The sequence below is a fragment of the Eschrichtius robustus genome, chromosome 2, assembly GCF_028021215.1.
Source record: "Eschrichtius robustus isolate mEscRob2 chromosome 2, mEscRob2.pri, whole genome shotgun sequence".
Lineage (NCBI taxonomy): Eukaryota > Metazoa > Chordata > Mammalia > Artiodactyla > Eschrichtiidae > Eschrichtius > Eschrichtius robustus.
In genome coordinates this window covers 120,872,229-120,894,323 of record NC_090825.1, presented here as the reverse complement: position 1 = coordinate 120,894,323, position 22,095 = coordinate 120,872,229, and the positions used below count along the sequence as shown (strand labels likewise).

The 22,095-nt window shown below is 36.0% G+C and overlaps 1 protein-coding gene, 1 non-coding gene and 1 pseudogene across 2 annotated transcripts; all 3 read left to right on the top strand.

Annotated features, from left to right (window-relative positions):
* Nucleotides 1-393: 393 nt before the first annotated feature.
* YIPF5 (Yip1 domain family member 5) lies at nt 394-14,417 on the top strand. Its single transcript, XM_068536100.1, has 6 exons — nt 394-557; nt 1,076-1,195; nt 9,065-9,237; nt 10,088-10,233; nt 11,995-12,176; nt 13,439-14,417. Exons 2-6 carry the CDS (start codon nt 1,086-1,088, stop codon nt 13,599-13,601), a joined length of 774 nt encoding a protein of 257 aa, XP_068392201.1. The 5' UTR covers nt 394-557; nt 1,076-1,085; the 3' UTR covers nt 13,602-14,417.
* On the top strand, nt 4,857-6,244 carry LOC137758510 (low molecular weight phosphotyrosine protein phosphatase pseudogene; annotated as a pseudogene).
* Nucleotides 14,418-17,874: 3,457 nt separating the features above from the next.
* LOC137760317 (U6 spliceosomal RNA) lies at nt 17,875-17,979 on the top strand. Its single transcript, XR_011073278.1, has one exon. It is a non-coding gene; the product is annotated as a U6 spliceosomal RNA (small nuclear RNA).
* The last annotated feature ends 4,116 nt before the right edge of the window (nt 17,980-22,095 follow it).

Below are 22,095 nucleotides of genomic sequence, written 5' to 3'. Positions count from 1 at the left end.
GGTTTGTTATGTCCTTTTGCTACTGTTATTTTTGTTTGAAGGCAAGTGTGTTTCTTTTTATCTGTTTATTTTATTTTTACTTGTTTGTTTCATTGCGGGGGTGGGGGTGGTGTGTTTGTATGTGTGTGCTGAGAGCCTCTTGCACGCTTTCACCCAGGCACTCGGTCTAGTGAGTAATTCTCGCTCTCAAACAGCAACTAACAATCGCTGCGCCGGCGCCTTTCTGCCTCCACCGCTAACTAAGCCGCCGGAAGCTTTTCCCTCTTCCAATTGGCCCGCTGCTGGACCAGTTGGTCGATACTGCGCATGCTCCGTATCGTACCCTCTTCCCCCGCCCCACAACTCTCTCCATTATCCGCCCCGGGCGGAAAGTCGCTAACACGCCTGCGCGAGCGGGCGTGCCCCGGAAGCAGTTCTTTAACCAGCTGACACGTAGCAACGGGGCCAGTACAGGGTCCTTAGTTGAGTTTGGGGGTTATTGGAGGCTGCCGGAGCTGCCGCCGCCACCGCCTCCAACGCCGCCGCCGCCGCCGCCACTGCCTCCGCCTCCGCGTTTGGTGAGTGCCCAGTTCCGTGGCGCATTGTTCGGTTTCTCCCCGCACCTGGGCAGCGCGGCTTGTTGCCGCCTCTCGGCACCGCGCCCCGGTCCTTTCGCCCAGACCCTCCCTCCCTTTCGGGCCTTGCTTTGACGAGGCCCCTGCAGGAGTCTGCGCTTTTCTGGCCGGTCCAGGCCTTATTTTGCAGGAGGCTGTCGTGTTGTCAGCTGTCCAGAGGTGAGGAGTCATCTTTGTTGTTGTTGATATTTTAAGACCCCACGGAACCCCTCCTCCCACGTCCCTGCCCAGAGCCCAAGGCATATCAGCTCCTTGAAGTGGAGGTGTCTTCCCGGGCCTCGACTTAGAGTCTAGACATTTCTTTAGCACACCCCATCCCGACCCATCTTCCAAATGCTGCCCCCCAAAATTTTAGAAGAGTTCTTGCTGCCTTCTGAGGGTATTTGCTTAAGTAAAGTATCAGGACCGAATTCAGGAGGACCTTGGGCATAAGCAGTCTTTGACGTTTCTTTTTATTGCAGATCATTTGCAATGTCAGGCTTTGACAACTTAAACACGGATTTCTACCAGACAAGTTACAGCATCGATGACCAATCACAGCAGTCCTATGATTATGGAGGAAGTGGAGGACCTTATAGCAAGTAACTTTTCAACTTTGCCCATTTACTTAGTCGAGATTGCATTGAAAGCATGTACCCCGAATGTTTGGTTCTGCCTAAGAGTGAATGTGTGAACATGTTCCGTATCAGGAACGTGACTTTTCGTAATCTCTCTACCTCCGGAGAGATCTGTGACACTTGTTTGGGTTGGAAGGGATTGCCCTATTTAGGTTTTGGTATCTTATGCAAAATTTTCAGGTGTGCCATGAGTGGAAAAGTAGATTCTTGAAGAACCTTTTTCTAGTGACAGTATTTGTACATCATTTAAGATATGGATAGAAGTTTTAAGTACCTAGAAGATAGGCTGTTTAGTCCATAAGACGAGTTAAAAATTAAAATCTTTTGACAGCTTGTTTAGTAGCTAAATCAGTCCAACTTTCAGACTTTATCAACCATTAACTGAAAGCACTGAGTGACACTATTGAACAGTGTAAGCTCCATACTATGAATCATCAGGTGGTTTTCATAAAGCAGCTGATAATCACTTTTATTACTCCACACACCAAAACGTTATGATCAGTCAGTACACACAAATTGCCAGTTACAGACTGAAGTGAGGGGGACTCAGAACCTTTCATCCATGAACTGTTGAAAACACAAGAACAAAAATCTGTTCTTTTTATAGTCCGTGGTGTTTGTGGCAAAAAACTTAAAGCTTTTTACCAGTCTCCTCTAGGACATCATATTCTTAGTTTCTTAGGTCCTTAAAGTTAATCTTTTCAGCCTGCCATCCAGTGAAGGCGTTTCCTATATCAGGCCTACTTAACCTTTTTTAGATGGTCCAGGACCACTTTGAGAATCTTAGGAAAACTGTGGGCCTATTTCTGAGAAATATATGCATGCAAACACCCACAGTAATGTGCATATAATGTCCAGGCAGTTCGTGTGTTAACGTGATGTGCATCTATGGACTCTGAATTAAAAACCTAATGAAGACTGTCCCAGGATGAGGGCATGGAAAGGGTGCCTATCCAATCTGAAACATTAGTACTAGAATGTGTTTGAATTAATAAATCTGAATGAAAGTGCCCAAGAATTTAAAAAAGGAAAAATCAAATTCAGCCCCACAGTATCATTTGTCTTGTATAGGCTATACTTTTTACAAAACAAAACTCCTTGAATCTGCTTATTTTTTGATACATTCTAAAGCTTCCCCCCCCCCCAAATTCAACACATTGGACAATGGGAGTGAGCATGTAAATAATGCTGGCTGTGAATCACTTTTTTTCTTTTAAATTCTCAATTACATACCATTGAAGATTTATCTCTTTTATCAGTTAATCGGGCAGAATTGGAAAAGTCATGTTGAGAAATTTCCAATCATTTATTTACCTAAATATGTGTTTCTTGTGATTGTTCAGTGTATGACAGGGCAGATGAATATAAGATTGGTCAGGGTGCTGCAACAGGGGTTTGGAAAACCTGTCTCTGTATGTGGGCCTGTTTTTAACCAAATGATATTGATGTTTGGACTCAACAGAATTATTCCATTTGGATTGCAGCCTCCTAGCTTTATCTGTCTCTGCCTTTCTTTCCTATGTTTCTTTCTTTCTGTCCATGTTTGCATCTCTTAAAGGTGTGACTTATTTTTTCTTTACACTTAGCATCTCACTTCAGTTCTCCACAGAGCAGAATATCTAAAGATATTCTCTTGCTAACTATTCTCACAATTCCATTCCAACCAAATTATGTACCAGTAAGCATTGCTTCTGTACTAGTGAAAAAGTTTCATTCCAGGTGCTTATATCAACATTACTGCCAGTTAATGAATGTGAGTTTATAGATGATGCTTAGGAAAATAAGAAGCCTAATGTGTCAGCAGTAATGACTGGGTTTCTGAACTTTATTAAAAAAAAAAAAAATTGAACTCCTCTATATGTACCTATGTGTGTTGTTTCTGTAATCTAATGACATTTTTATGTCCATGTCAGTTTATCAAATAACATTTTGTTTGTTATGCCAACTTGGTAACAAGGATCAGCTAACTTTTATCTCTCTATTGATGAAAATCTAGGTACAGATAGCATCTGACTTGGATTGTCTTCAAATTTGACTTGACTTATTATTAGTCCCTAGTTCTACATTTGCCCTATGAAGTCAGCTTTAACATTTTGCATAGTTTCCACTATGGGTACTGTACATTCATACATTCATACAACAAAAAATAAACACAAATAGTAAAAGGCCCTTTGATCTCAATCTGTCATATTGGGCAGGTTCCACATTGTATTCTAGATATGCCTATAAAATATTCAGTAATACCAATTACATATTTTTTAAAGTCTTGAAAGCTAGTATTTTTTCATCTTCCGAAATAGCCAATAACACCTTTATGGACTATGTAAGGATTTTGATGAACTTAAGTAGTCAACCCAGTATATTAAGACGCTTTTTGTCTCTGTTGTTGATACTGAGTGCTTCTGAGAGTATTGGTTTACATCTGCTGCTTTTCCTGCTGTAAAAGTGTTGATTTCGACTATAAAGGTCATGTCTACCGTGCGGTGTTTTAGTTTAAAACCAACAGGAGTGAGTCAGGAATTTTCCTGAGCAGATCCTGCCAGAAAAGAAAAATTGTAAAATTCCATGGTGTTGTCTTTGTCACCTTGTATCCTGAAGAAGGAATGATGGTGCCACCTTTAAAGCTCTTATTTGTTTGCAGTGTTTCTTTTCCTTACATGAAATTTATGTGTCTGTATCAGTGCTTCTGAAGTGTGGCCTGCAGACCCAGAGGGTTCTTGAGACCTTTCAGGAAGACTTTAAGGTCAAAACTATTTCTGTAAAAATTCTAAGATGTTATATACCTTTTTAGGTGTGTTGAGATTTACACTGATGTTGCAGAAGTAATGACTGGTAGAACTGCTGGTATCCAAATATGAGGCAAGACAATGGCATCAAATTGTTCTAGTAATCATTGTATTCTTCATCACATACTTGTTGGGGGGGTGAGGGGAACCATTTTCACTTAAGGGTGCCCTTGATGAAGCTGTAAGAATTATTGTTTTATTAAATGCTGATCTTGACAACACACATTTTTAGAATAGTCTGTGTGACAAAATGGGAAACAGTCCTAAAGCACTTCTGCTTCATACTGAAGTACAATGATTATCTCTAGGAAAAGCCCCTGTGCAATTTGAGTCACAAGTTGATTCAGCCACTTTTTTGTGGAAACCATTTTTATTGGAAAGAACATCTGACAGACAAACTATGGTTATTCAGACTTGAATAATTTCTCAAAAATGAGTGAAGTGACCTGTTACTTCAAGGAAAACAATTGACAGTATGTGTGGCCAATGATCAATTTCAAGTTTTCAGACAAAAATGAGGATTTTGGAAAACTGGTATCCATCATTGTGAACTTGTCAGCTTCCTAATAATTAACCATTTTCTGATGAGATCAGTGGTGATATTAACAAATCTTATTTTTTAAAATTTATATATATATTTTATATTAAGTGTGTCAATATTTGGAAGAGCTGCATAATTCATACTAATATTTTCTAAATGGCCAATGCATGGTGTTACAAAATCATACATGAATAATAAAGGATCCAATTAAAGTATAAGACAGATCAGTTTATTCTAATACAACAGAGTTCATTAGCATTGTTTCTATTTCCATGTTGCAAGTTAAGTTTAAAAAACTACCACTTTGCTTTGCATTTTGATATATCAAAAAGAATATTCGCTCTGTGCGCACGGCAAGATGAAGATGGCCGAACAGGTGACCAAGTCAGTGCCGTTCGTGTGTCTGGGTGACATCTGTCAATCACCCATCGCAGAAGCAGTTTTCAGGAAACTTGTAACAGATCAAAACATTTCCGATACTTGGGTCATTGACAGTGGCGCTGTTTCTGACTGGAATGTGGGCTGGTCACCAGATCCAAGAGCTGTGAGCTGCCTAAGAAATCATGGCATTAACACAGCCCATAAAGCAAGACAGGTTACCAAAGAAGACTTTGCAACTTTTGATTATATACTATGTATGGATGAAAACAACCTGAGAGATTTGAATAGGAAAAGTAATCAAGTTAAAAACTGCAGAGTGAAAATTGAACTACTTGGGAGTTACGATCCACAGAAACAACTCATGATTGAAGATCCTTATTATGGTAATGACGCTGACTTTGAGACTGTCTACCAGCAGTGTGTGTGGTGCTGCAGAGCCTTCCTGGAGAAGGTTCGCTGACCCGGGTCCAGTCCTGCTGTGGCCTAGGCTCGTCCCACAGGCCCGCATTCTCAGTCAGGTGTCACAGTGTCACCATTCCCTAGCCAAGGCTGCAGCCCTTTCTTCAGTTGACTCACTATTTCTTACCTTAAAAAATAATTGTAGATGGAAATCGGTTGTTGTGTTTGGCAGAAGAATAAATAAAAATTTTTGATTCAGACAGTTTATGGGGTAACTGTTCTTAGACTAGTTGAACCTCCCACTTTGCCCCAGTTACAGAAATAGTGGAACAAACAAAATAGTAGAGCAGCAAAATAGAACATAATGAAGTAAAACATCACTGTAAGGCCTGTCAGCATCTGAGCCCATTGGCACTTCCAAGAATCTGCACTACCTCTTCCCTCTGTGTGGATGGGGCCCCTGCCCTGCACTACATCTTGATGTCAGGGCCTGGTGTCCAGTGATGTTGGCGAGAAGTGTTCATATATGTGCAGAGTGCACACTTGTGCGTTTACAGGACAGGAAGGAAGAAGATTTGTGGGATTAATCTTCAGCACCTTCACTCCTTAGTTTGTGTCTGTCTAGTTGATTTCATAAGGAAGTCAGCTTAAGTGTTCCCGTTTGAACCACTTGCCTCTGGAAATGTAATTATGTCCGGGAAGAAGGACACTTGTGTGCTGGTTTACCTTAGGGTCAGTTTGGGGACCGCCTCTGCTTTTACATGCATGTAATTAACCTGAATGTCAAATATAGATCAGCTTAGGTGGGAAAAAAATAATAAGTGGGAAAAAGTCCTTTTATGTTGGAATGCTTAAATATTGATATGTTAAGTATTCTTTCATCAGTGCTTAGTTTATAGGCAAATATAGGTAATTTCTGTGCACTTGGAGATACCTGATCTAAAATTCACATGAATATATGTCAGAAAAGATTGTTTTCAAATAAACTGGGGAAATTACAAAAATACAACTAAGGTTAAAAAAAAAAAGAATATTCATGATAATCTGAAAAGGTTATTAAAATACTGTTTTCCAACTACAGGTCTGCAACACTAGATTTCCTTCAAATACTTCAACTAAAACAGTATATCACAACAGAATGAGTGCAGAAGCAGATATAAGAATTTGCAGCTGTCTTATGTGAAGCCAGACATTAATGAGATTGTCAAAAATAGAATACAGTGCCACTTTTCTCAGTAATTTTTTAAAATAATTTTGTCATAAAAATGTTTATGCTGATATGTAATGGATTTATTGTTACTTTAAATGAATTAATAAGTATTTAAACATTTCTGTTTTAATTTCTAAAATAAATATTGATAGATATAACCCACATAAAAATTTTTAGGAGTTCTCAATAATAAATTTTAAGAGTATAATGGGTTCTAAGATCGAAGACTTTGAGAACCACAGGTTTATGTCATTCTTCCTGTTTTTTCTATTGCATACACATTCATATTCTCTCTCTTTCTCTCTCTGGAGAGAGAGAGTATAAAATACAATTTGTTTATGCAGATTGTAGAAACCTCCATATGGAGCTTTTCTAGCTCTTTCATAAACTCCAAGGTGGATTTATGATGCATCCTAACAGAGATCAACGCAATAGCATATTTTACTAAATCAGAAAATGTGAGTTCTTGTCCTAATTCAACCAGCTAGCCCTGTGGAAACTCCGTGTGTGTGTGTGTGCGTGTGTGTGCGCGCGCGTGTGTGTGTGTTTGTGTGTGTGTGAGAGAGAGAAAATAGTAATCAAGATACTTGCATACCAGAACGACTGGGGAAATGCATGTATAGAAAAAGATATTATGGCTGTCTCTGTCAGGTAGGATTTGAGGGTAATTTTTTACTACAGTTGTTACAAGAGCTGGCTATTGGAATTAAAAAGTCTAGTTTTGAATCCTGGCACCACCATGGACAAACCATTTTAACCCAAATATGTTTCCACATTTTTGTAATGGAGAAGATGATAAAATTGACCTAAAGAATTGTAGAGAGAATATTGTGAGATAATTCACATTAAACACTTAAAACAGTGCTTTACGCAGTAATATTCAAAAGGTTATTATTTATGTTTCTGGAAATTTTCAGTAGTTAATATATACCTATATATTACATATGACATTTTAGAATGAATGAATTTCAACAAATAATAAAATACTGAATTTTTAAAGGTGCAAAGGTACAAAAGTTTATAACCTGAAAATTAAGTCTTCTCCTGTCTCTGGGTCCCTTTACCTATATAATTGTGTATATAATGTACGTGTATATATATATACACACATGCACATAGATACGCATATATATTCTAAAAAGCATAGTCACAGTGGGTGTATATGGTATATACTATTCTGAATATTAGATTTTTTCTTCCCCACTGAATATTTCTTGATTATCATTTCTTACAAGTACAGACAAAACTGCCTCACACCTTTAAAAAGGTGCAGAGTAGTCTGTGCCTATATCACAGTGTACTTACTGATAGCTATTTTGTTTTGGTTTCTACTTTTTGCTATTAAAATAATGCTATAGTGAATTCTATATTTTATAGCTAGAAAAATAAATAGTATTTTTTTAAGCATGTATTGGACTAGCGTGGTAAGTCATGAGAATGAGAGCTATGTGTAGTTGAAACTTCACCTTTGATTTGCTTTTAATCAAGATGTTCAGTTAATTTAAAAATTAGATTTAATTTTAAAATCTCAAATAATAATGAGGTCATTAGATTTTTTATATTTTTCAAAAGGGAATTAATAAATTTTTAAAGATAATTAGACAAAAATATCTCTAAGGCTTCTCAGCTCTCATTTTTAAAGTATCTTACTTTTACAATAATTACTTTACTTCCTTATTTCTTACCATATAATTAGATTAGTCCCATTGATAGATAAGTCATATTTTTCTGGAACATGGTAAACAGGTCTTTAAAAGATATTGCTTCAATATCCTTCTGTCCCTGTTGTTTTCATCACTAAAAAAGCCATGGTAAGGTTTCCTTCTAAAATGCAAGATTTGTTATAGTACATAGCAAAGGAGACAATAGGTATACAATTACTTTGAAAAATTAAAAGCACTATTTAGATGCAAGGTGTGCTAATAATGTTTGTTATATTCAGAAAGCTTTCACAAAAAAGAAGCTTGATATTTTCCACTTTTTGCAATTGATGGTTGTTCTTGAAGAGATTTACCCACTTGCAAAAAATAACATACTACAGAGAATAAAGAAGAATGATTTTATACTCATTCATTCTCATGGAGAGATCTGAGTTACAGTGGAAAATTAACATAACATGCAGTACAAAGTCTGTCATCCTGAGTTTTTATTCATAGTCTTGGGCATAAATTTTATTTCACAGCTATCTTTATGTATGCTCACTAAAGGGGAAAATACAAGAAAACGTTTACGTTTTCATTTGTTGACCTCCTGATGTTTAAAAGCTTAATAGTTTGTGAAATTATGCTTAAGCACTGCATAAGTGAGTTTTAGCATCATCAGGAAAATTCTCTATAAAATAGAGACAACTTATTGTAGATAATCAGCTTGATCTTAATAATTAATTTCAACCACCGTTTATAAAAACTGGCAAAGAGATATCCTGGGAATTGCATGACTAAGATTTTCTTCCTGTCAGGAATATCAGTTTGGGGCGTTGACATAATTCTGAGAAATGTAATTTACTTTAATTGTAGACAGTACGCTGGCTATGACTACTCGCACCAAGGCCGGTTTGTCCCTCCAGACATGATGCAGCCACAACAGCCGTATACCGGGCAGATTTTCCAGCCAGCTCAGGCATATACTCCAGCTACGCCTCAGCCATTCTATGGAAACAACTTTGAGGATGAGCCACCTTTATTAGAAGGTACGATTGGTTGCAACACTTGATAGTACTCTATAATACCGAGCTGGTCAGTGAAAATATATCTTAGTTTGGAGAAGTTACCCTTTTCTTTAAAAGAATAATATTGTAGAAAACCGTTTTCTACTAAAGTGACTCATTTTGAACAGAGTATATATGAAACCACATTGAGCCAGGAGGAGCAGATTTTTAGTAGATCTTTATGAAGTGATAATAAAGTATGTCAGTATATGAGCAGAGTAACTTTTACTTCAGATTATTGATGAAATTCTATCAGTGGAAGAAATGAGAGGAAATAGCGTGGTATTGATTATTCTGCATGGAAATAAGCTGACAGAACTAGTAACATCACTCAGAAGTATGGTGTTTTTCAAACTGTATCCTGAAACACAAAAAGCAGTAGTTCTAAAGTGTTCTTTTTTTTGATCAGATAACGCTTTGAAAACCTAGTGAAAGCTATGCATACTCCTCAGAAAAATGCACGCATATGCAGAGAGACGTAGTTTTGTATACATTTTCACAGGGCCTCCAGTGTTCCTGAAGCCTCAGGTACAGAGTCCCTTACTGTTAACACTGTCCATACATTCTTTGCTATGCAGACATAGCAGAGTGTCTGTTTCATCATGTCCATACCCGTTTCTAACATCAGACCAGAAATTGGATATTTGTGGAATAAACACCATAATCAGTAAAGACTGGTATTGAGGACTCACCAAAATAATACCATCTGATATTGCTAGATCACTCTTTTGATATTGGTGGTTTCATTTTTTCTCCTGTTACAACATAGATTCTGGTAAACTAAAAGTATATCACAAATCCTGATTGACTTCCTTATTTTCTTTTTCTTTAGAATTAGGTATCAATTTTGATCACATCTGGCAAAAAACACTCACAGTGTTACACCCATTAAAAGTAGCAGATGGCAGCATCATGAATGAGACTGATTTGGCAGGACCAATGGTTTTTTGCCTTGCTTTTGGAGCCACCTTGTTACTGGTAAGATGTTAGTTGCAACTCTCAGTGTGAGATTAAATGTTCCACCAAGAGCCTTTATTGAGACAATCAAGTCTTTGATGTGTCTTAAATAGTATTGAGTTGTTTGAATTTATACCTATTCATTACTTCTCCATTGATAATAGATATAGTATATTTAGAAATCATTTCTTGTTCCACTAAGTGGTTCAGTTATTAGGGAAAAAATATTAATAAATAAATATCTTATGGCTTTAGTCTCTCATCAAAATTCCTTCTTTTCAAAAACTGACAAAATTTTTAGCTTGTTGCTATTTTTAAAAATGTCATCATTGGGTGGTGTTTTGTTGTAGCAATGCTGGTCTTCTATATATTATTTTAACATTTAATGAATTGAAACATTAAAAGGCAACAGGTTTTAGTCCCTATCTCCCATCTCCCTAAGAATGTTAAAGCATATTGAAAATGAAAAGTTGTAAAGATAATTATTACTGTTTGTTTTATTTTATGTCGTTTCTGAATTAGAAGAGGTAAATGATATAGTGGATCGAAGATGGGCTTTTTAGTCAGAAAAACTGGGCATGAACTCAGTGCTCCTACTCTGCCCTTGAGCAAAGTCATTTCATCCTTCACCTCCCTCTCATAGATAATCCTATGCTTCCCACCTAACAAGATTGTTTTGGAGATTAAGCAAGACAGGTTATGTGAGAACACTTTGAAAAGTTTAAAGCACTGTACAAGTGTAAGGTTTTATTATTACTATATGAGTGCATTAGTGAACTCTGCTGAGCCCTTTTAAACTTCTATACTCTTACTCAAGTATTTACAAATACTGATTCTAACAAAAATCCCAAGGATTTTGCTATTTAATGTAATCTGTAGAGACATTCTCCCAGTTGAGTTTTATATGTCAAACATCTGACAAACCAGGAACTTTTTAAAGGCTTCTCTGTGGACTGATTTTAGTGATAGCATAACCTGAATACAATGTTTGTTCACATAGCTGGACTAAGAATACTAACTACAATTAAGCTAACGTTTACTGCCCTAAGACTGTTCAGTGGTGTCTTTTATAAGAGCAGAATTTTTAAGGTTTGTGTTTGTTTGTTTGTCAGAGAACTGTATAAAGCAACCAACGATTTGGAAAAACAATGGAAGAAGAAAATATATTCCATTATATTCTCTTGCCCAGTTATTAACCACTTTTCTTGTCTCCTCCCCTCCTCACAGAACCCTGGCTTCCTGCTTCTCCTGGCTTCCTTTCTCCTAATTCCTCTAACACCCATGTAAAGTGAATAATGAGATCATTTCTGCTGTTAAAAAGATTTTAGCTACATCTGCCAATGAGAATAAATTGCTTCAGGGCAATTTTGGTGGAATTTGGGTACTTTCAAGTCATATTAGCTACTATCCAAACATCTGAATGGCTTTCCATCTTGTCTCTGTAGCTTACTTGCTTAAAATCAGCCAGATTTCTTTTTAGAAATCTGCTGCTTTAGGTGATCATACCATGATTTTATATCTTTGTTGAATTCTATGGCAAGCTCAAATGGTAACTAGAAAATGAAAAACAGTATCTGTGTGTTGGGAGGTGGATATTTTGAACTTCTTAAGAAGGATATAAAAGCCAGTCTGCTCACTGTTTTACTTCTCTGTATAAAGGATAGGTACCTTTGTGGATTTTAATGCTCACAAATTGAATATCTTCTGTGAGTGCCATTTCAGGTGAAAGAAGCCAAAAATAACTATTTTGCCCTTAACCTGTAATCTTTTCTTTACCCATAGGCTGGCAAAATCCAGTTTGGCTATGTATATGGGATCAGTGCAATTGGATGCCTAGGAATGTTTTGTTTATTAAACTTAATGAGTATGACTGGTGTTTCCTTCGGCTGTGTGGCAAGTGTCCTTGGATATTGTCTTCTTCCCATGATCCTGCTTTCCAGCTTTGCAGTGATATTTTCTTTGCAGTAAGTGCTGGTCTTTATTTTGGGGGTTGATTGACCAATTCTGTGTAATAGGCTTTACCTCACCATCAGTTTGAGATAAATCATTGGTTCAACAACATCTTAGATAGTGCCTCTTATACGTGAGGGCTGTGTTGTATATTTCTCCGTGATGAATAATGGAAGTGAGAATAAGTTTAAAAGTCTTTTATACCATCTCTGCTTTTACCTATGCTAAAGAATTTAGTTTTTTGCATACTTAGCAGTGCCCATAAACAAATTGAACAGTGGTGATTGTTAACTTAAATACTGCATGGAAAAGGTCAAGTTGTTTAGAATTATACTTCCTCTCTCTTTGATATTTTTTATACCATATCTGACTTCTTAAAGATATCGGGCATATGCTAAGTGGATGAATAATAAACACATATTCTCTCTTTAGCAGCTTTTTAACTAAAAATGGAGCGTTCTTTTTATGGAAGAGGCTGTTACTAGCCTACCGTGTTCTCAGATGTACACAGCTTTAAATATGTGTTATTTTAAAATAATATTTTAGGTAAGGTTAAAAATAGAGGTGTAAATACAGCTAGTAAAATTGCTTCTCATGGCCAGTGCACAGAGGCTCTCTCAACAGTTCAAGCTCCTCCTTGTGGCTAGTGCTGGACGACCAAAGATTGAACTTTGTTACACTTAAAGAATGAAAATGAAGGTTTAGGAGAAGAGTATATATCACCTATTTGGTAGTAGAGATTTGGCAGGATGATGGCCTCACAGTGTCCCTGCCTCACTCTCATTTGTTAAGATTGATATATTTACATTCAAATTTTACACACAGTATTTTCTACTGAAACAGCATTTTCTAACCGGAGTTAGTTTTGCTACCGGGGGACACTTGGCAATGTCTGGAGACAACTTCAGTTGTGAAAAACTGTGGGAGGCGTGGGTGCTACTGGTACTTTATGGCTAGAGGCCAGGATGCTGCGTAACTTCCTAACGATGGACAGAAACACCCCCGCAGCAAAAGCGCGTCCACCCCAAATGTCAGTGCTGCCAAGGCTGAGAAATTGTGCTAGATTAAGGAGCAAGATGTGTTATAAACAAGCTTTTTATCACATGAAATAATTGAATTCACTGTGAGGTACATTTCAGCATTTGAAAAACATCTTGATTATTTCTGCAGATATCTACATGTGGATTTTTAAGTGCTTTTTTAAATCTTATTCTTATGTAACTAATCTCATCTACTGTCTCTCTCCCCTCCCCCTGTTTTTCCTTGTTGGCTACAGAGGAATGGTAGGAATCATTCTCACTGCTGGAATTATTGGATGGTGTAGTTTTTCTGCTTCCAAAATTTTTATTTCTGCATTAGCCATGGAAGGACAGCAACTTCTAGTAGCATATCCTTGTGCTTTGCTATACGGAGTCTTTGCCCTAATTTCTGTTTTTTGAACTGAATTTATCTGGGATGTGGACATCATTGGGCCAAATAGCAAAAAGGACTTCGAACTCTTAAATCGGACCAGCAAACTGCTACAGTACAGCTCTCGTGCAGATCTGATGTTTGACTCTTGGAGCAATGGAAGTAAATATGTATCTTTTGTTCATTTTTATAGAACTTTTGGATACTATATTGGGTTTACCTGCAGTATGACTAGGTTTAAATGTTTGTGCTAATACAAATAAGAAGTGCTATTTCTTTTATGTTCCTGCAGCCTTAGAAAAACAGCTCTTCTCCTTGCTAATTATATATTATGATGTTTTTGATGGATTTTTATCAACTGTGGGAAACTAACCGCAGAGATAATAATCTTTCTTAAAAACAACCCATAATAAAGAAGACATAAGACTTATTGGAGAAGTATTTTTCCAAGGAGTTAGGAAATAAAAATAACCTGTATTCTCAAGTCAGGTGCAGTTGAAGCAAAAAAGTGATCCCAATGTAAAGTTTTATGAGTTTGCACTTCAAAAGTTTGACAGTCCTCTAAATTATCTCATGGAATTTTAGCTAAATTCAGCGATACAAGTAGTTCACAGTCTACCTTATTGTAGACGTGAAATGTGAACATCTCTTCAGATACTAGCATTAACTAAACCATAGTGACCTAGACTCCACATTAATGCTCATAATTGGATCTCCATGTTTCCCAGGAAAAAGAAAATCACTAACCTTTTTTGCAAAGAATATTTAAAATGTCACAGTTTCAGTATTGCAGTTATCAATGTAAAGTACATTTGATGCTTATTAATTAAAATTTTCCCAATTAATTTAAAGTGTGTTGTTTGCTTTTGCTAACCCACGGTTCTCGGTGTTCCATTTTCTTTAACTAGGGTCTGGTTTTGACTTGTATTCCCAATTTATTTTAAGCTTTAAGAATAGTGGTCATCTAGTATAGAATCAAAAAGTGAGATTAAACGAAAAGCAGTTTGCTTTGAGTTACAACATTATTTCCTTGTATTGAATTTATTTGGTTAATACTGTCATGTTCTCTTGTCAGAAAATCTGTAAGAAAACACCATATCTTGTATATTGATGATTGGCTTTTTCTGGAGCCAGATTCTGATTTTGGACAAAGCTCAGTTAAGTTATGAGAAAGGTGCCATACTGGGAGGGAAAATGTTGCTTTTTTTTTTTTTTTTAAGAGGAGACTTTCAGACTAAATAAAAAGAAATGCCATGCTGACATATTCATGGTTCTTTTTTAGAGCTAGTGTTCAACCATAAAAGGTTAAAGTAATAAAACATACTTCTTACAAGAAGATCATGATTCCTAATCTCTGGAATTACATAAATTTGTTTTTCTTCATTAATATTTAATCTTCTGGAGGAATGCACTCACTAGTAATTAGCTATTGGCTGGGTTTTTAAACTTACCAAATTGTTTTAGAATATTTTTTATTATAATCCTTGGATAGTATCTTTTTTGCCTTTTTCAACTCATAAGTGTAAACAGTTCTTCCTGAGGTAAATGTAATGGGTGCCTTCTGTTAATATCCAGTTCTTCCTAATGAAAAGGGTGGATGATGCTTTGGGAATTAAAATCTCCCTCTGTTGGTTAGACTTAATACCATTGATCTTCAGCTAAATTCCCCTAATGGATCAAATTGTTTTCTTACTTTTTTGCCTCCACCCCCAACAAAATAATTTTTAGTTTAAATCAGTAATGTAGAGATTTTTGTTGTTGTCTTTTATTTAACCCCAAAATGATTAGTTGCAAAACTGTTTTATATTTATTCTGTCAAAACAGGTATACAGTGGAGTTGCCTTTGATGTAAGAGTTGAGTTCTCAAGTTTGCTTGTTTACATGAAGAGTCATGCGTGACCAAAATTTCCCTTTTATAAAACTCTCATCAAAAATACAGTATATTTAGCCATATTTGTGCATACTTTAAAAACGGACATAACTGTGTCTCAGAAATACGATGTGGTAATGTTTTTCTCTAGCATCGGAATAGATTTCTGCTTCTTCAGCTAAGTACCAGGAAGAGCATATGGTTTGCTTTTAGGTCCATTTTATACCAAAACCATGCATGTACCTTTAAGTACTGGAGATACTCTCAGCATCACTAAAAGCTTACCCAGTGACTGTCTCTGAGTAAAACTCTTTGTGAGTGGACTTTTCAGGTTCACTCACTCAAGCTAGTGTGTTGTTTATGCAAGCATGTATGCCGAAGACATGCAGTTGATTTTACATATAGTATAAATGTATATTTTACAACTTTGCTGTAATACGTTTACCAATGGGTGTTTTCAAGACCTGTATAACAAAGCTTATAGAAATAGGCATTCTTTCGCCAGATGTAGTTATGCAGATAGTGAAAAGTTCTGTAAATCTTTAAACACTGTCCTTACATACTGGTCATCCAATCAAAGAGAATTTTTTAAAATGTATATAATAATTTGATTTGGGGTGGGATCTAAGTACTATGCATATGACATTTTGGAACTATAATAGGCATTACTCAACTCAAATGTATTCCAAAACTAAGTGAGGACAGTTATCTCTGTAATGTTATAGGATACTCAGACCCAATCATGAAGAATTATGGGAAATCAAGATGACATTTGGAGATCTGCCTGTTGTCATATAGAGCATATCTAATGTAATGACTCGAACAATTTGCTTAACTTGCTGTGTGGGAGAAAAAATATATATATGACACAGTGCTTAGCCTGTTATAAAGTTGTGCCAGAAGTTTTCCAAAAAAACATAACTCGGTATAGATCATCGCGTGAAGAATACTTACCAAAGAACAACACTGGGCCTTCCTTCAAGACTTTAGCTAGAGCAAGCTTCCTACCCAAACAGTAGCCCCAAGTGAAATCTGTCCTCGCAAAGTATCCACTGATTCATTCTGTAGTGTCAAATTCCAATTACCAGTCACCAAATGAACTCAATTATTGTAAATCGCAATTTATTTGGAAATGAAAGCTTAAGTTATTCCTCAAACACTGTATTTGTACCTTAATAATATGCTTGTTTTCAAAGTAACTTTAAGAATGAAGCATTTAGTATTAGGCAAAAACACAAGTACTTTTTGAGTCACAGTAGTTAATGAGAGTTTCTTGTTTTCTTTTTAGGATGTGTTTAGGATTTGGGGGATGGAGTGGCAATAACAAGATTATCAGGGTCTATTGGAAATGCCCTAAGGAAAAATTGGTTCACGTGCTTTAATGAGTAGATAAGTATGATCTGTCATTAGCTTGTCAAGCATACAGTATTGACTTTCAAACATCTTAAATAAAGCCTGTCCTCACCACTTTCTCCACAATCTAGGCTGTTATTACTTGACACCACCAATGAAGAAATCATTGATTTTTAATCAATTCTACTTCTGCCACCATCCAAATTATTGAAGTTTGAATTTTAGTGCATTATTATTAGTACTTGAATTTCAAGAAGTTACTTTGTACGAATAAATACCCAGTTTGTAACTGGGCAGTAGGTAAAAACAAACATTAAATATTAAATTACTGATTTCTAGAGATTGGCAGATTAGTCAAGTGTTTTATATTGTATTCTATTATCTTGGAATGGTGACCATAAAACCTGAAGAATGAAGTCAAGACAGTGTGTAGTTCTGACTTTTGCATCACGGATAGGAATATTTCTTCCTGGGCATGAAGTTCCTAGTCTAGTTAATAAAGAAGATTACCTGCTGATGGAGCACAATGTCCTGTGTTTGTGCAAATAAATTAAAATGATTACATATGCAAATGAGGACTAATTAAATACAGAGTTCTAATTTAAAAGCACAAATACTTCCTTGAGCACATTAGGTTCTAAAAATCAGATATTACATTTTTCATGAGTTTTATTAGGCTTACCTTGCATACATAATTTTTTTTTTTTCTGAAACTACCACTAAATATGGTGATAGCTTGTAGGGTGATTAATTACGTATTAAGGCGTTTTAATCGCTTTTCAACACTTGCAGCACAAAAGAAATTTTAAATATGAGAAAACGAAGTACTCATAAGAAACATTTAAGGTGCTTGTAAATTTATACCTAGTTGGCCTACTCTGATTCTCTTAAAAATAGAGAAAACAACGTGGTTATTTCATTTTTTTTCCCCAGGTGAATACAGTTCAAACGAATGTCTTTCTAAAATTTAATGACACATTTGCTTGTAGGTTTCAGTTTTGTGATTTTTGAGACTATTATAGGACTTGGTAGCATCTTTTCGCTAGGCAGTCAATGATCCTAAAAGCCCTATTATTTTAGTGCTCACTTTGGCAGCACATATACTAAAATTGGAACAATAACAGGGATTACCGTGGCCCCTGCACAAGGATGACACACAAATTCGTGAAGTGTTCCATAGTTTTAAGACCTAAATGTAAGACCAGACACTACAAAACTCTTAGAGGAAAACATACGCAGAACACTCTGTGACATAAATCACAGCAAGATCCTTTTTGACCCACCTCCTAGAGAAATGGAAATAAAAACAAAATAAACAAATGGGACCTAATGAAACTTAAAAGCCTTTGCACAGCAAAGGAAACCATAAACAAGACCAAAGACAACCCTCAGAATGGGAGAAAATATTTGCAAATGAAGCAGCTGACAAAGGATTAATCTCCAAAATTTACAAGCAGCTCATGCAGCTCAGTATCAAAAAAACAAACAACCCACTCCAAAAATGGGCAGAAGACCTAAATAGATATTTCTCCAAAGAAGATATACAGATTGCCAACAAACACATGAAAGAATGCTCAGCACCGCTAATCAGGTATACAGTGGAGTTGCCTTTGATAATAAGAGTTGAGTTCTCAAGTTTGCTTGTTTACATGAAGAGTCATGCATGACCAAATTTAAGTACTGGAGATATACTCTCAGCATCACTAAAAGCTTACCCAGTGAGTGTCTCTGAGTAAAACTCAGAGAAATGCAAATCAAAACCACAATGAGGTATCACCTCACACCGTCAGAATGGCCATCATCAAGAAGTCTACAAACAATAAATGCTGGAGAGGGTGTGGAAAAAAGGGGACTCTCTTGCCCTGTTGTGGGAATGTAAATTGATACAGCCACTATGGAGAACAGTATGGAGGTTCCTTAAAAAACTAAAAATAGAACTACCGTACGACCCAGCAATCCCACCACTGGGCATATACTTTGCTTTAGTATATTCACAATGTTGTACAAGTGTCATTACTATCTAATTTCAGAATATTTCCATCACCCCTAAAAGAAACCCTATACCTCTCAATTCCCCACCTCCCATACCCTGGCAACTGCTATTTATTTTCTGTCTCTAGATTTGCTTATTCTGGACATTTCATACAAGGAGAAGCATAAAATGTGGCCTTTTGCTTCTGGCATCTTTGCATATTGTTTTCAAAGTCAACTTTTTTTTTTTAACTGAACTATTATAGGCATCATTATGTATGTTGAACATTGAAATTTCATTCTTTTTAATAGCTGAATATCATTCTTTGAGTGGTTAAATTTACTTCACCAGTTCCCTACTGTTGAACAGTTGGGATCTTTGTACCTTCTTTTAAAAATTGTAAGTAGTGCTGCATTGGTATTGGCATCTTTCATCATTGGAGTGTCACATTTGCTTTTAACAGTGCTGAGGGTGATCATTATTTAAACTCAGAGTTTAAATTCTGAGAATTTCAATAATTTTATTCCCTAACAGTTTTGTTTAACGTGAATATAGTTTTCTGTGATGTGTTGAAACATACAAGTCACATCCATGTTTGTACAAGCATTGCTCTTTGGTTCTCAATTATCTCAACATTTTTATTCTCTTAAGCAGTGGAATATGAATACTGCTAAAAGTATGATGTCATACCCACACCTCAAATTATTTCTGCGTTAGAATGGAAGACTTCATTCAAAGTGAGATGCTTTTTTTTTCTTGCCCATTTAGAAGAGTCATTCCAACAGTAGCATTTTTAGGTCAGTGTTTTTATATAGCTTTTAAAAAAAATGTTTGAAATGTGCCCATTTAAAATTTCACCTTGAGTGGGTCTGTATGCCTATAGAATTTAGTCATTTCAGGACATCCTTGAACATTTAACTCTGCTGTGCTTTAAATTTTTTCAATATTCATCCCTTGAGATAAGAACAGATGTATAGTATGATCTGACAGTGGCTCAAATTAGGCCTTGTTACCTAATGTGTTCCTATTTAAATTCTCAAGAATTAAATTTTATCACAGCAGCAGTTAAAAAGAAGCCTAAAATCAACATCTCCAATTCAGATATCTGCAGAAATCAGTTACATAAATTTTTATTGAGCTTTAAGTGTTGAATTTCTTAATAAAATGATTTAAAATGCATTCCTTCTGCTTTTTTTTTTTTCTTTGTGTTTGAGGGCATTTGTTTGCTTTGGCATTCTATTTATAATGTTCTATGCTTGTAAGTAAGCTTGCTTTTTAAATGCACTTTTAAAAAACACTGTTTCTGTACTGCTTAAATGTGGTACATTTTAATCACTACATGAGCATTCATATTGACCAACATACCCTAGCTTAAATGCCAGTTCAGATACTCCTTGGATGTTTATGTCTGTCGCAAGGTCATGCTTAACCAGACTCAATTTTTATCATCTCTTCAGATCATATTCTATTCTGATGCTGGTCTAGGTCACAATCTTCCTGGTGGGATAACATGGCTTTGGCTTTTTCTGTAAAAGATTCAGTCATTTCTATGGTTTAATAAAAGATTGAACTGCATCTCCAGTGAGGTGAATGGTATTTAAATGTGGCTATCTTTGATCATCTACTTTGAACCAAAATTAGAATTTAATATTTGACCTGAGTCACACTGATTTTCTGTTTTTTATTTTATTATATCACAAAAATAAGAGATAATCATTTATGAACAAACCACAGAACCTCTGTCTTAACCAGGACCCAGCTAGAGGCAGAATGGGAATTGAGAGTATGAAAGTCAAGACTGAATTGCAGTTGATAGAGGGGAGTCTGGAGCCTTAAGAGAATAAGCAGGGGAAAGGTTGGAGAGTTTGTTTTAGGGAATTTGTTTTAATACTTACACTATGTCATATAGACATCAATATGAAATTTTTAGTGTATCAAAATAAAGCCTACTTACCTGGTGTAAAAAGCAGTGAGTACCAAAAAAGGTAAATCAGACAGTGGAAAGGTATGTTAATTCTTTAAATCAATTTTATAATGAAACTCAATTCTAAAGCAGTTTTTAAATATTCACGTAACAAGGTAATTCTGGTGATATTCAATTGTTTGCAAAACCTCTCAGAAATCCATTTCAGCATTATGGTTGGGAAATTTTTCTAGCCACTGATTTAAATTGCTCACGGTGCAATTAGAGCTTGGGTCTTCTTATTGTCTCTTTATGGGAGATGGGAACAGGTCACCATCCTCTAAGACTAGAGCTGGGGAGCTGTGGTCCCTGATCAAGGTCTGGAAGAGAGTATCCATGGAAGAGAGACCATTCTAATGGGCTTCATTTCATCTCTTCCCCGGGCTGAGCGTGCTCTGGCTGCTGGTACTGCTCCAAAAATCCTTTTTTCCACGTTGGCAATTATAATATTCTGATTCAGAGCAGAACCTATGAATCCGAACAATTAAAAAGCTATAGAAAGTAGGCAGTTTATCAGCATTTTAAAGAGGAACAATATAGCTAATGCCCAGGGTATAGCTTCTATCCTTACCACTCTGCATCTATCCTTTTGTTGTCTCACCCAGTCTTCAGTTTATGTTTATTCAAACTTTAGCTGACTCTAATATAGAAATGGAAATGAGATGTATTTAGCATTTTGTGCATATCAAAGTTTTATGTTGCCTATTCTCAGTTCTTTAACAAAATAACTGAATATTTCATCTCTAAGTAATGGGGAAAATATTTTGGATATCTTTTTGCAAGGGATGTGGGGAGGAATAGGCCCTTGCTTTGAGGTTTTTTCTGGTTCAATGACTGGGGGAATGTTTCCCACCCTTGTTCAATGAGCTTTCCCCACTGAATGCAGTTCCAAGCCATTAAGTGCCTACTGTGAGCAAAATCCTTCTTTGGCTTCCTCCTTACAAGCTGAGTTTTCTCTGCCTTAATGCTTTTCTCTCAACTGATTTTCTGATTGCCCTTGGACTCTTCTCTAGATCCCTTCCAAATTCTTCACATCTTTCTTTCATTGTGTAGCCCAGATTGGGACATTCATGTTTCGTGTATCTGATGACAAGTAAATGACAGTGACCCACATTTACTACATTTTGTGTGGCTAAGAATGACTTGTCTCTTGCACAATTTTGAACTGAGAACTAAGAATGAAAAATACATAGCATTAGCCTTGCTAATAATTTGATGAGACCTTGATTGTCATTTTTGAGCTTTAGTTTTCTCTCTATAAAGTAAAGTTGTATTAGATTCTTTGACACATTTCAATTCTGAAATATATATATAACTTTTACACACAACACGTAATTTATATTGTATAAGTTATATATAATGTTA

Excerpts from the sequence above, each read along its gene's own strand:
- YIPF5 (XM_068536100.1), top strand. The coding sequence starts at position 1,086 with ATGTCAGGCTTTGACAACTTAAACACGGATTTCTACCAGACAAGTTAC. Across the intron at positions 1,196-9,064 it reads AGTGGAGGACCTTATAGCAA|ACAGTACGCTGGCTATGACT; the intron begins GTAACTTTTCAA and ends CTTTAATTGTAG. Across the intron at positions 9,238-10,087 it reads TGAGCCACCTTTATTAGAAG|AATTAGGTATCAATTTTGAT; the intron begins GTACGATTGGTT and ends CTTTTTCTTTAG.